Here is a 15296-nt window from a genome sequence, read left to right on the forward strand (position 1 = left end):
ACATCAGCATCTCCTAACACCTGTCTGTCTATTGTCTGCTAAAATGTGTATTGTAAATAAGTCTACTATGGGATCTAAGAGTCATTAGATCCCCATTGTTGTTTGTGTTAATTAACTCTGCTATTGTGTGAAGAAAAGTCTATGTTGATTGTGATAATGTTGATTGGATTTTCTGAACTACAAGACGGCCAGTCAGGCCTAACGGTCATGTCTGAGTCATCTAGGCTGTCTAAAGGGATTTGTTAATTAGCTCATGTTAATTAGGTTACAGCTGTATTGTTAGAGTAATATGAGCAGGAGGTCTGCACCTCCACTTTGAGTGTATAAAAGCCTGTATTTTGCAATAAAGGAGATTCCTGGTTGAACTTACATACAGCCTGCCTGGGGTTTGTTCTGAGCTATCACAACTGGGTTAGAAAGGCACATAGCTGTAGTTCTAATCCCAGAACATTGGATGACCAAACCATCAGACGTTGCAATCTGATTCAATAGCTGCAGAGGAGTGTCGGGAGAGTGGAACCGAGCGAGAAAGGGGCTTGTTACAATCCCAATAACATACATTTACGTTTTTGGTTGTAACACGATAAAATGTAGAAAATTTCAAGGGGTATGAATACTCTTTCAAGGCACTGTACAAAGAAGATTTTTAAAATGTTAGCACAAATTGAAAAGATTACATACCTTAAGCTGATTGTTTTCATATGCACGTGTAAAAAGATATTCCCTTTAAAGAGTATATACAGAGTAACACAAGGGTTCAAGGTGCTTATACACATACCAATCCGATCCTAAAGCTGGTCACACACTAGCAGAATTCCATGCAAAATTTTTCATTTAAAGAACGTTCATTCAATTTCCTTATTGTTAGAGAATTTTTTTCTCAAATGCATTTCTAACAATGTATGTGGCTTTTATTCAGGAAAGTCCAAAAGCAAACTATATTTTGAAGTATGACATTTTCCAATGACATTCATCAAGTCATTAAATATACTGAGAATTTTCATACAGATTTTTGTACAAACATTTAAAAATCTACTGGTATATGGCCAGCTTAAGATTTCCCACTTTGACTTTCAATTTGAAAACACAATGAACATAAGTTGGGTAGGAGATTTCTTTGTACAATCAATATTATAGTGCAAAAAAAAAAAAAAAATGGTGGGAGTTGGAGAGATGGGTTAAATATAACAAGAAATTAAATTATAATTGAAAAAATACATTATGGACGTTTTTGCTCAGAATGCAAGTACTCTGTATAACCTTGTCAGATAAAGAGGCGGGGCTTTATCTTTACTTGGAGAAAAGTCAAGCCTTGTTTACAGCCTGGGTCAAAGCCAAGTACCCTCCTAGACACAATGGGGGTTTTACTAGAGGTGAATAGACTCATTTTGCAGAGAAATTTTCACCAAGGCTCAGTGAACGAGGGGAAAATCTGCTGACTTTCGTCATCCAATCTTGCACAAGAAAAAAATGTTTTTTATTTTCCTTGAACATGATTGGGTGTTTTATGCAAAGTGAAATTTAACCACATTTGCAGACTATGGGGAAACATCCCTTGCAAAGTGTAACTTTACTTGAAAAGTGAACAGCCTATTTACTTTTAGTAAATCACCCTCCATGAGGCTGAATTGGAGACTAGTCCAGATACTTGCAGGCACCACATTAAGCCCCCTTCTTGCTATGCTCTTTTGATAGGGTGCGGTATCTCAAGTGCATTAAAGCACAGGATTTTGCTATTTAACGTGCGCTGTGCTAATGCAGCCCAGAGAGCAGACATGTATCTAATTTTAATTCTCTAAGCCCTATTTTTCATAAAATTTCATATTTAAATTGATATCTTTTAGAATAAAACAATTACTGACATTTAAATAGGTATGTTGATAGAAAACAAAAAAATCCTTCCACAACTGAATTGGTTAAATTAAGATCCTTTCTATAAACCTGGTTTCAGTTACTAAAAGTGCACAATTAGAAAGCAGAATAAAATCACAAATGAGCAGCAGCATGGGGTGATATGAAAATACTCTCTGATAGAACATCATTAAATCCGCTATAACAGAATTATTCCTGCTGGGTTGCCCGTCGTTAATTGACACATTACCAACGGAATAAAGAAATTCAATAGCGACGTGATTGATGCTGCATTCCCCCTACTCTCTTGGGGTTTTCAACATAAACAATTTGTAGGGGGAAAAAAAGCATCTGCATGGGGGAGGAGTAGGCAGCCGTCACAGAGGAAATACAAGAAACTGTTTGTCAGGGAGATGTGAGATACTGGAGGATGGGTTACCCAAGGAAATATGCTTACATATTATTCTCAAGAAACCTAGTCTCATTTATCATGTCTGAAAGCAGACCTCACATTAAAACCAATAACATAATCTGTAAACAATATTTAATTTTAACTTAAAAGCTATGATACTCTATTGTACAGTTACCCACTCACCCTAGTCCTATTAACCAAACCCACCCAACCACAGCTTACATACTTTGTTGAGTAGGGCAACCTTGGGCTACTTGAAATTTGACATCCTGAGGCCAACATTTTCTGCACGGGTTACTGCCTGCACCTGCACAGTGATGCCTCCCAGTCTTTGAAGTGGAATATGGTACTTTACAAATCTATTAGGGCTCAATGCTGAGAAAAAAATTTGGCTGGAGTTTGGAAAAACTGGAGCAGGCCATGGCTACCCTACTCAGGTGATTAGTTATCTAGAGGTGCTGGAGAGTCTAGGTCAGGACATCTAGGAAGGGTGGATAACAGGAGGTTTAATTAAAGTTTTCTTACCTTTAAATTAGGTAACTTGAAAAGTAGAAAAAACTACCCCTCCCCCACCCATCTAGGATTACAAGAAAAGTCACATATAGGATCAACAGACTATAAAGCTAAACCAGTGAAAGATAGAAATTAGCTTTAGCTTGGTTCTCCACCCACAGAAGAACACTCCTAATGCATAGAGGTCTCCATGATTAAGCCCCTCATGGGCAAAATGCATTTGGGGGGCATTCTTCTATGGGCGGAGAATCAAGCTAAAGCCAATTCTCATCATCTTTCACTATTTTAGTTTTACAGTCTGCTGATCCTGTGTGCAGCTGGGTGCCATTTTCTTGTAGTTCATTTGGAGCCTTACAAGCCTTCTGTCCCAACCAGCACACAGTATCACCAGCCAAAGAACTTACCTTTGGAGTGACATGGTTTTTTAGTTTATACCTTCCCCATATTTGTTTGGTAGGCATTCTCTGGGGAAATAATTTGGGGAAATAATTTGCCCTTAAATCTTCCAATGGGAACACTAGTGGAGGTGACCCTGATGACAATCAAGGAGTCCCACGCTTATTTTCTGTTTTGACAGTTTTTTTGATATCTGTGTCACATTGGGGAGATTTCCCTTCACTTCCTTGACTGACTCGGGTTATAGCCCTCCCTTACTCTATGCAAATACAAAAAAAAAAAAAAAACGTGGTGACTTTAGTTTTACTTTAACACTGCTGCCCCCTTCCACTTATTTTTTAGAATAGCTAATATGGAAGTATACTTCCCCCATATTTGGGCATTTGAATCACACTCTAACCCTCTTAGGCCTCATGCACACAGGTGCATTAGGGTCATACAATGTCAATTTCTGGCTTTTTTTCTGCACTCGAGAAGCCCAGTTTCTACATAAAGCTGCCCAAAGACACGGATGGCTACATGCATGTATATGCCAGTACTCGCATTCACCTGCGTATAGCGCAGAGTCATATTTGTTCATGTGCTATATACAGGTTTATGCAAGTGTCAACGTACACCGGAGTTCAGCCATTCATGTCTATGGGTTGCTGTATGTAGTGCCTGGACTCTCTAGACATGGAAAAAAGCCAGAACTGTATGTTGTACACCCCTAATGCACCCATGTGCATAAAAAGCAAGACCCTACTGGATCCCACTGGAGCTCCCCTTGTGTGTCCTGTTTTAGGAAGTCAGGGTGGAGGGTTCACTGACAATTTTGGAAAGACTGAATTGAACTGGTAAGGGGTTGTTTTGCCATCTTTACTAGTCCACAATGGGAACCAGTTTTTAAAAGTACAAAGCAGCCAATTAGGTTGAACCTATGTTTGGAGTAAACCAGCCCTGCTGCACTGAACTTGTAGGTAAGGACTTGAACAAGGCACCCGTTCAAGAGGAGCCACACCCACACACAGGTATATGAAAAAATTGAGTGTAGGGGGCACTATATAATAAGAGTGCTTGATAGCTAATAGATATTTGTCATACCAAACAATTGAAAAAATATTGATTTATAATTGTCTCCTAAAATATAAATGGGTTTAGATACAATTCCAACAAAAATGACAAATGTAAACACATAAATAAGTGAAAGAAAGATCCACAAAAAAGTCCACAACAAAACATATATATGAAGAAGATTCAATCTTCCGAATATAGCAGTGTCTTCCAACAAAGATTTGAAAATCCTTCACCAAGCTTTTAGGGAGATATGGACACTAATAAGTGAATAGATAAGTGATCTGCTTACCAGACCAATTTGATTTCTTTCCTAGTTTCGTTGTTTACGTCTACAGGAAGCGTACCTGGTCATCAGTGGACACATTTTTTATAGTAGATGTGATTAATAGGGAGAACTTTGTGCGCAGCCTCAGTCCCGGTCAGGGAACAATAATGGATTGAATCTCCGTTACATTAACACAAAAAAACCCACAAATGAATGTACCAATAACAATATTTCCTTTATCCCGCACACATAGAGAAGACTGTTGATCTATAGTTAGACAGTAAATAGTGCACCCCCCTCTAAATACAATATACTGGGGAACTGGAGAAAGTGCAGAGAAGGGCAACCAAACTGATAAGAGGCATGGGGGAGCTCAGCTATGAGGAAAGATTAGAGGAACTGAATTTGTTCACTCTTGAGAAGAGGAGAATAAGGGGGGATATGATCAACATGTTTAAATATATAAGGGGTCCATATAGTGAACTTGGTGTTGAGTTATTCACTTTACGGTCAACACAGAGGACAAGGGGGCACTCTTTACGACTGGAGGAAAAGAGATTTCATCTCCAAATACGGAAAGGTTTCTTCACAGTAAGAGCTGTGAAAATGTGGAATAGACTCCCTCCAGAGGTGGTTCTGGCCAGCTCAGTAGATTGCTTTAAGAAAGGCCTGGATACTTTCCTAAATGTACATAATATAACTGGGTGCTGACATTTATAGGTACAGTTGATCCAGGGAAAATCCGATTGCCTCTCTGGGATCAGGAAGGATTTTTTTCCCCTGCTGTAGCAAATTGGAGCATGCTCTGCTGGGGTTTTTTGCCTTCCTCTGGATCAACTGTGGGTATAGTATAGGGTATATTGGATTGTACGTTTTTTTTTTTTTTTTTTTTTTATGGTTGGACTGGATGGACTTGTGTCTTTTTTCAACCTGACTAACTATGTAACTATGTAACTATACTAGGTGATTCCAACAGATTCCTCTAGATGGCGGCAAGTGTTCCAACAGCAACCTTCAGTGAGCCAAAACAGATTATTTAACCTTACATGCCCCAAAAACTCCAGTAATTTATATAGTGCCCAAAATACATAAGAATAAAGAATTCCCTCAAGGCCAACCCATAATTAGTGGGATTGATTCCCTTTTTTCTAGGCTTGGGAAATACCTCGATGGATTTTTCAAGCCTTTAGTACCCTAAAGCCCATCACAGACAGCAGGGATTTAATTGTATTGTTGCAGAAGATGATAGCCACAGAAGATATGATTATGGTAACAGTGAATATCGAGTCCCTATATACCAATATTCAACATAAGGATGCACTAGAGGCCCTGAAATGGGCACTAGTGAGAGAATCCAAACTCAAGAAAGGCCAAACAAATTTCTTCATTAAAGGCCTAGAGCTAGCTATGAGTAATAATTATTTTTGGGTAAGAGATGAGTACTACAACCAGACGGGGGGTGTAGCCATGGGGGCTCGCTATGCCCCAAGTGTGGCCAATGTAGTACTCAACAAGTGGGAGCCTGAAACCATCTTCAAAAATAGAGACAAGTCACTAACCTTTTATAAAAGGTATATTGATGACGTGATTCTGTTTTGGAAGGGGTCGGTTGCAAGTTTTCAAATTTACCTGACACAAATGAACAATAACCAATACGGTCTAAAGTTTACGGCAGAATACAGTGATATTTCTGTCAACTTTTTGGACTTGACGATAACAAAAAAGCACAGGAGTTATGACACCAGAACCTTTTTTAAAGTAACCGTAATAGGAACGGGTATGTGCCAACACATAGTTGCCATCACCCAAAGTGGATAGGGGCAGTCCCCAAAGAACAATACATGAGACTCAAACGCATTGTGCAAGTGATGCCGATTTTTACACCCAAGCTGAGGTGCTCACTGGAAGATTCCTGGAAAGGGGCTACCCAGAAAGCACCCTGACCAAAGTGTTGGCACAGGTATCTTCAATGGACAGACAATCCCTACTGGAACTAAACCGAAACCTGAATACAAGGGTGAAATGGCCTTTGTATCACTTTTTAACAGACAATATAAACAGGTCGAAACCATAATAAAAAAACATTGGCCCATTCTGCTAAAAGATAAGGATTTGTCATCCGCTATTCCATCAAAACCTAAATTCATCTACAGGAGGGCCCCAGGGCTGAGTAATAGAATAGCTTGTAATGTACCAGACCCCCCTAGTAAATTTGCTCACCTTTCTGGACGGGTCTGGTTTCCACTTTTGAACTAGATGCAAAGCCTGTAGAACGACTAGGAGACCAGGAACATCTAAGAAGGTTTCACAGTTCCAGTCAGTAGTAACTAAAGAGAACTTTATAATCAAACCCCTTATCACGTGTAATTCGGATCATGTCACCTATGTGCTGGAATGTTCCTGTTCCCTCCAATATGTAGGTAGAACAACGAGGCAATTAAAAATTAGAAAAAATGAACACTTAACAAACATCAAGAAAGGCTTCCCAAACCACAGCGCTTCAAGACATTTTAAACTTTATCACAATAGTGATCCTACACTTTGCACCTTTTATGGAATTGACAAAATAGTTAAACATTGAAGGGGAACCCACATGAAAAGGGAAATCTCCAAAAATGAGACTAGAAGGATTTATAAATTGAGAAGTATGCAACCATTGGGAATTAATAAAGAATTGGACATAAATTGTTTTTTATCCAATGACTAGCCCTTTTTTAATTATTAAAGTCTAATTTAAAATATACTCTTCTTACACGTTATCATTGTTCTCCCAAAAATAGTGATACAGTGCCCTTGACCATGGTGACATTTGTCTTAGATAGCGAGTTGTTGCTGGCAGTGAGCTGTGGCCCACTGCAGGTTGCTGTCGGAACACTTGCCGCCATCTAGAGGAATCTGTTGGAATCACCTAGTATATTGTATTTAGAGGGGGGTACACTATTTACTGTCTAACTATAGATCAACAGTCTTCTCTATGTGTGCGGGATAAAGGAAATATTGTTATTGGTACATTTATTTGGGGTTTTTTTGTGTTAATGTAACGGAGATTCAATCCATTATTGTTCCCTGACCGGGACTGAGGCTGTGGGGCTGCGCACAAAGTTCTCCCTATTAATCACTCCTACTGTAAAAAACGTGTCCACTAGTGACCAGGTACGCTTCCTGAAGACATAAACAATGAAACGTACGTCGAGGCGGTACCTGGTCACGTTTTTACTTACGCTATTTCCAGTCCGGCTAGTTGTCGTGAAAGCCGGTGGAACGCACGCCATCCACGGAGGTGGGACGAAGTTGACTCCACACAGGATTCCCTTGACAAGCCAGCAGCCCAGTGCCGGGATAGGCACTTTTAAATGTAAGGGGCCATTTGGCCACTTTTTTATACTTTGATTTTAACATTAAAAAACAGAATTATGCTATGGATGTTTTCTTGCTTTTTCTGTATATCCTGCCTTTGCCATTGAGGAGGAAGGTCCTTATCATATCCATCCCATCTATGTGAGCAGGCACTATCCTGCACAAGCGCAGTTTGACTATCTTTCCTAGGAAAGAAGTCAAATTGGTCTGGTAAGCAGGACACTTATCTATTCACTTATTGATGTCCATATCTCCCTAAAAGCTTGGTGAAGGATTTTCAAATCTTTGTTGGAAGACACTGCCATATTTGGAAGATTGAAGCTTCTTCATATATATATGTTTTGTTGTGGACTTTTTTGTGCATCTTTCACTTATTTATGTGTTTACTGTACACTTGTCATTTTTGTTGGAATTGTATCTACACCCATTTATATCTTAGGAGACGAATATAAATCAATATTTTTTCAATTGTTTGGTATGACAAATATCAATTAGCTATCAAGCACAATTATTATATAGTGCCCCCTACACTCAATTTTTTCATATACCATTAGGAGCACACCACTCTTTAGGGGAACAGCAATCTATTTATATTTTTTTTAGTATTTTCTAGTAGTTTGGCGCAGAGTTTTTCACTTAAACCAACACCCACACACAGGGCCTTTAGCACCACAGTAGTTTCTTAGTAATAGTTCAAAATTATAGCGATCACAATGAAAAAACTTTATAGCTACACATCTCTGGAGAATAATTTCCAATAATGTTACAGGAGAACGGCCTCTGTTGGAGGGGTGGCGGTATCTTGTCTAACACTGTACTGGCCTTGGACAGTGTCCCTACTCGCCAGGAACCTTTCTTGCGCTAAGCATTGTCCCCAACGCTCTGGTTCCTTGCCCTAACCTGCCATTTGGTCAAAGCGTGGTCAAATGACGTGGGATCCCCTATTTAAAGTCTCCCTCGTTAGGATGGCCATCTGAATTTTTGTGGGAATTTGGCATCAAATCAGACCCCTACTTTCCCAGGGAGGACTAATGGGAGTCCATAAGGGGATAACTTCCATCAGATTCCTCTTTCCCTGTAGTATTGACACAGCGCCATCTACAGGTGGGAAGAATGCTTGCACCTGTCTACAAACTGGTTTGGTCAGAACTTGCTCAGCTCCATCCAAAAGTCTTGGGTGGAATGACCCTTACAAAAAGCAGTTTAAACCTATGGCTGTAATAGGGCGTACACACGGTCGGACTTTGTTCGGACATTCCGACAACAAAATCCTAGGATTTCTTCTGACGGATGTTGGCTCAAACTTGTCTTGCATACACACGGTCACACAAAGTTGTCGGAAAATCCGATCGCTCTAAACGCGGTGACGTAAAACATGTACGTCGGGACTATAAACGGGGCAGTGGCCAATAGCTTTCATCTCTTTATTTATTCTGAGCATGCGTGACACTTTGTCCGTCGGATTTGTGTACACACGATCGGAATTTCCGACAACGGATTTTGTTGTCAGAAAATTTTATCTCCTGCTGTCCAACTTTGTGTGTCGGAAAATCCGATGGAAAATGTCCGATTGAGCCCACACACGGTCGGAATTTCCGACAACACGCTCCGATCAGACATTTTCCATCGGAAAATCCGACCGTGTGTACGGGGCATAACTGAAAATCAGAATTAATTGGCTAAGCGATTAGCACTCTTGTTTTGCATTCCTAGATTCATGCATTGAACTTGACTTAAGGCACTATATAACATTCATAGTTTTTCCTTGAGTTTGTGTCCTCCTGTCTTCTATCTCAGACCAAAAATATACAGGTAAGCTTACTGGTATCCACACAAACTGGCCCTATTTTGTGTAACTATAAACCCTTCTGGGTCAAGGACTAATGTCAATGGTCTATATACACTCCAAGCTGATGCTAAATTAGATGCCATGCTAAAATAAGTAAAAAACTCACTTGCACTTAAGAAAAATGGCTTGTAGGAAATGTTCCCCCATTGGCATTCCTTCCCTGAAGCCAACTGGTGGCCGTGAGCACCAGCCCTCTCCAGTTTTCTGCCTAATTTAATGGGAGACATCTCCTTAAATTAAGACCCTCGGCTTCAGCTAGTAAAAACAGCAGTGGAATTGAGTGATGGGCCTCACGCTCCACTTTCCTGCAGGGTACGCTTCGTATTCTCAGCGTAAGCCTCATTATATACATAACTGCACAAAGGGTGGCTCTGCAGCAGTCACGCGTGATCACCCTATGAGCCTGTCCATAAGCCAGTATGACAGATTGCTCTGGTTTCTAATAAAGGTTATGTTGATTAGAGAATTGATTGTACTGCAGCCACTCAAGAAGATGAAGTTAGTAGAGGAAAAAAAAAAGGCCAGCCTGTAGAATGGGTGGGCTTTGATATCAGAAAGGCTCATTTGTGTATTGCTTTGGAAGTAAATAGATTATCCGCTTAGCAAAGACTCTCAGGACAAAGAAGCCACAGATTCTAAGAGATGTGCTGCGGTTGTTAAGAGAATTTCCACACCAAAGATTATGTATATATATTTATATTTTTTTTTATTTAAATATACATTAAGGAGTGTCCAAGGAGAGCAGTTTCTATTGACATTACCACCCATAATCTAGACCATGCAATCTTAACCACCGCTGTATTTTTGGCAAGTACTAGGCATTTTTTTTTTTTTTACCAAAAACAATCATTGGGTCATGCTTCACACAATCTATAGTTATATGTCCAGAGTGATTTATTAAAATAATAATTGCATTTTTTAAACACCTGAACTCCAGGTACACCAAACTCAACCATAACTACTTGGCTTTGAATTTTATTTCCCTGTGCTTTGAGAGCTCTCATTACAGCTCACTGCATTGCATCCAGTTTGTTAGCAATTGCACTGTAACTGCAGACCAATGTGGAAAACAGCAAGAAAGGCACCTGTTCCCCATAAATCTTGTCTTCAAGGCCACTAGCTATTTTTGAATATTTTTATAATAACCTTAGTTATAATTACTAAAAATCTACTTGAATCTTATAATCGGTCTTGTTTTTTTGATTTTAAACATTGTGTGCTCCTTAAGACCTTGTTCACACAAACATACTTAAGTGTACAGCCGTGCAAAGTGCTGTGTTTGCCCACACAGGAAGTACAGATGTCCATGTTCAACCTGTCGCATTCATATCAATTGGAGCACAGCAGCTCCACAGCCACTGCTCACAATTTGACATCCATGTGTATGCGTGTTCCCAAATGCAGCCAGTGTGAGTTCAGAAACGCACACCTGCCTGTGAAGCCGCTGTGTTCCAATTGACATAAATGAGACTGTCTGCACGTGGATACACAAAACACCTGTGCATCCCATGTGAGCAAATAAGGCCCTTCGCACAGGTTTAGGCTTAAGTGAATGAGGCCCAGGTATTCACATACCCTTACCTACCTGGATACATGGAAGAAGCTATAAAAATGAATACAGGGAAAGGAGTAACAAAAATACAGCACATGCAGCATGTGGTTAGCACTTTCACCTACCAGCACTAGGGTTGTTGGTTCAAATCCCAATCATGGCACTACCTGCACAGAGTTTACATGTTCTCCCTGTGCCTGCGTGGGTTTTCTCCCGCACGCTAAAGACAAGCTTGTACAGTATCTCACAAAAGTGAGTACAACCCTCAAAGTTTTGTAAATATTTTACTTGTCTTTTCATTTGACAACACTGAAGAAATGACACTTTGCTACAATGTAAAGTAGTGAGTGTACAGCTTGTATAAAACAGTGTAAATTTGCTGTCCCCTCAAAATAACTCAACACACAGCCATTAATGTCTAAACTGCTGGTAACAAAAGTGAGTACACCCCTAAATGAAAATGTCCAAATTGGGCCCAAAGTGTCAATATTTTTTGTGGCCACCATTATTTTTCAGCACTGCCTTAACCCAATTGGGCATGGAGTTCACCAGAGCTTCACAGGTTACCACTGGAGTCCTCTTCCACTCCTCTATGACAACATCACGGAGGGGCATCCACCTGCCATTTTGAGCATGCCCCACAGATGCTCAATAAAATTTAGGTCTGGAGACATCACATTTACCCTAAGCTTTTTAAGCAAGGCAGTGATCGTCTTGGAGGTGTGTTTGGGGTCATTATGTTGGAATACTGCCCTGTAGGCCAGTCTCTGAAGGAAGCAGATCATGCTTTGCTTCAGTATGTCACAGTACATGTTTGCATTCATGGTTCCCTCAATGAACTGTAGCTCCCCAGTGCCGGCAGCACTCATGCAGCCCCAGACCATGACACTCCCACCACCATGCTTGACAGTAGGCAAGACACACTTGTCTTTGTACTCCTCACCTGGTTGCTGCCACACTCGCTTGACACCATCTGAACCGAATAAGTTTATCTTGGTCTCATCAGACCACAGGACATGGTTCCAGTAATCCATGTCCTTAGACTGCTTGTCTTGACCAAACTGTTTGCGGGCTTTCTTGTGCATCATCTTTAAAAGAGGCTTCCTTCTGGGACGACAGTCATGCAGACCATTTTGATGCAGTGTGCGGCGCATGGTCTGAGCACTGACAGGCTGACCCCCCACCCCTTCAACCTCTGCAGCAATGCTGGCAGCACTCATACATCTCGTTCCCAAAGACAACCTCTGGATATGATGTTGAGCACGTGCACTCAAATTCTTCGGTCGACCATGGCTAGGCCTATTCTGAGAGGAACCTGTCCTGGTAAACCGCTGTATGGTCATGGTCTTGGCCACCATGCTGCAGCTCAGTTTCAGGGTCTTGGCAATCTTCTTATAGCCTAGGCCAGTGATGGTGAACCTTGGCACCCCAAATGTTTTGAAACTACATTTCCCATGATGCTCAACTACACTGTAGAGTGCATGAGCATCATGGGGAATGTCATTCCAAAACATCTGGGGTGCTAAGGTTTGCCATCACTGGCTTAGGCCATCTTTATGTAGAGCAACACTTCTTTTTTTAGATCCTCAGAGAGTTTTTTGCCATGAGGTGCCATGTTGGACCTCCAGTGTGAGAGAGTGATTACACCAAATTTAAACACACCTGCTCCCCATTCACACCTGAGACCTTGTAACACTAACGAGTCACATCACACCGGGGAGGGAAAATGGCTAATAGGGCCCAATTTGGACATTTTTACTTAGGGGTGTACTCACTTTTGTTGCCAGTGGTTTAGACATTAATGGCTGTGTGTTGAGTTATTTTGAGGGGACAGCAAATTGACACTGTTATACAAGCTGTACACTCACTACTTCACATTGTAGCAAAGTGTCATTTCTTCAGTGTTGTCACATGAAAAGATATAACAAAATATTTTCCAAAATATGTGGGGTGTACTCACCTTTGTGAGATATTGTACGTAAATTAGCTCCTGTCTAAATTGTCCCTAGAATGTGTACCCATGGTGTGTATGTGAGCAGCTCAGGCTGCTAGGAAGTGTGTTCCTGTGCCTGCTGCTGTGAGTGCTGGCTGGGAAATAGCCCGCCCACGCTCCAGACAATGGCATGTAAGAGCTGAAGATCCCAGAAGCCACACATCAGAACAAGACCTGCTGTATATAGACGTGACAGTCTCAGCCTGGACCCCTGTCAGGCAATGAGTTTCATTCCGCCTATATATATATATATATATATATATATATATATATATATATATATATATATATATATATATATATAAAAATCTGTAAAGTGCTGTGTAAATTGATGATACTATATAAGTACCTGTAATAAATAAATATAGCATGAAAACCTAAAACTACACTTTGTGGTAGTCCCTTCCCCTCCACAGCATCATCCCAGTTACACAGATACAAGGAAAATTTAGACGTGGGCTCACTAGTAATTCAACTTTTGGAAATTATTCTTAACAGCACTAGCTAATGAAGTTGGAGTTATTAATGAAGGATAAATGGCAAAAAGAAAACAGTGAAAAACAGTCTCTTAGGTTTACAGAGTAACGGTGTGCCTCCATGTTCTAGACCTTATTTTAAGCCATGAATGAAATAACACGATACAATAAAAAACAACTATATTTTCAGGGGATTCATTAGATACTTACAGAGCTGGCTTCTAGGATGTCTCTCCAGATGGGAACTTCTTCTGCTGGATTTGAGTAATCCAGCAAATTGTCTATCACCACTTGACCAATAAGGTCATGCCGGGTGAATCGGTCAAAGTCATAAATGCTGAAGTGCAATTTGCGGTTCTGAAGCTCATTAAAGGGCACATTAAAATGGAATGTTTCATTAAAGATTGGGTTAAGAGTCTTGCGGTGGACTTTAGTCTGGAACTTTTTCTTGCGGTCAGGAAGAAGGTACATCTTTACATAGGGATCTGAGAATCCATTGGCATCCTTTGCCGGTAGGTCTAGTGCCTTCAATATCTTTACCACCAGCTGTTCTGTATTGTAGCCATATCGAAGGATAAAGCTGATACGCCCACAGCTTGTGGCTTCCAGTTTCTTCATCTCAGCATCTGCTGAACGCTGTTTATATAACTCCGGCTTTATCTGACCAATACTGGTGGCCTGCTCTGGTTTCTCATCCACATGACCTGAAAAATCAGGACTGGACAACTGCTGTGTCATGGGTCGGGGTAACGTGCTGTATCTGCAAAGCAGAAGAACAATGTTAATTTAATTTTGTTAACAGGTTGCATGATTAAGAATAATTGAGAACAGGCCTCTAGAGGATCCTGCACACACCAGTTTTAGTTTTCTGAGAGCCATAAAGATTCTTGAGCTCCAAGCACCACAAATTAAAGGTTTATGGTTCTTTCCTAGTATTCTAGACCCATAAATATCTCCACAATAAGTCCAAATATGTCCACAAATAAGTCCACAGATGGTTTGGAGGCCATAAAAGTAAGCTAACACGGTTCTCTCAACTTTTTATCCCCACCTCATAGGGCCCTTTCATGTGGTAACTAGGGATGAGCTTCGAGTTCGAGTCGAACTCATGTTCGACTCGAACATTGGCTGTTCGCAAGTTCACCGAACAGCGAACAATTTGGGGTGTTCGCGGCAAATTCGAATGCCGCGGAACACCCTTTAAAAGTCTATGGGAGAAATCAAAAGTGCTAATTTTAAAGGCTAATATGCAAGTTATTGTCATAAAAAGTGTTTGGGGACCTGGGTCCTGCCCCAGGGGACATGGATCAATGCAAAAAAAAGTTTTAAAAACGGCCGTTTTTTCAGGAGCAGTGATTTTAATAATGCTTAAAGTCAATCAATAAAAGTGTAATATCCCTTTAAATTTCGTACCTGCGGGGTGTCTATAGTGTGCCTGTAAAGGGGCGCATGTTTCCTGTGTTTAGAACAGTCTGACAGCAAAATGACATTTTGAAGGAAAAAACTCATTTAAAATTACCCGCGGCTATTGCATTGCCGACAATACACATAGAAGTTCATTGATAAAAACGGCATG

General features: G+C 40.6%; 1 protein-coding gene across 6 annotated transcripts in view; it reads right to left on the reverse strand.

The window, feature by feature from the left end:
- Positions 1-15296, reverse strand: part of SYT3 (synaptotagmin 3) — a 372879-nt gene that overhangs the window by 94850 nt on the left and 262733 nt on the right. For all 6 annotated transcript variants that reach the window (XM_073602152.1, XM_073602148.1, XM_073602149.1 and 3 more), the window contains one exon: positions 13931-14480. In XM_073602152.1, the coding sequence (XP_073458253.1) occupies positions 13931-14480 (550 nt within the window). The remainder of the gene's footprint in view (positions 1-13930; positions 14481-15296) is intronic.

Source organism: Aquarana catesbeiana, linkage group LG10 (genome assembly GCF_042186555.1).
Source record: "Aquarana catesbeiana isolate 2022-GZ linkage group LG10, ASM4218655v1, whole genome shotgun sequence".
Taxonomy (NCBI): domain Eukaryota; kingdom Metazoa; phylum Chordata; class Amphibia; order Anura; family Ranidae; genus Aquarana; species Aquarana catesbeiana.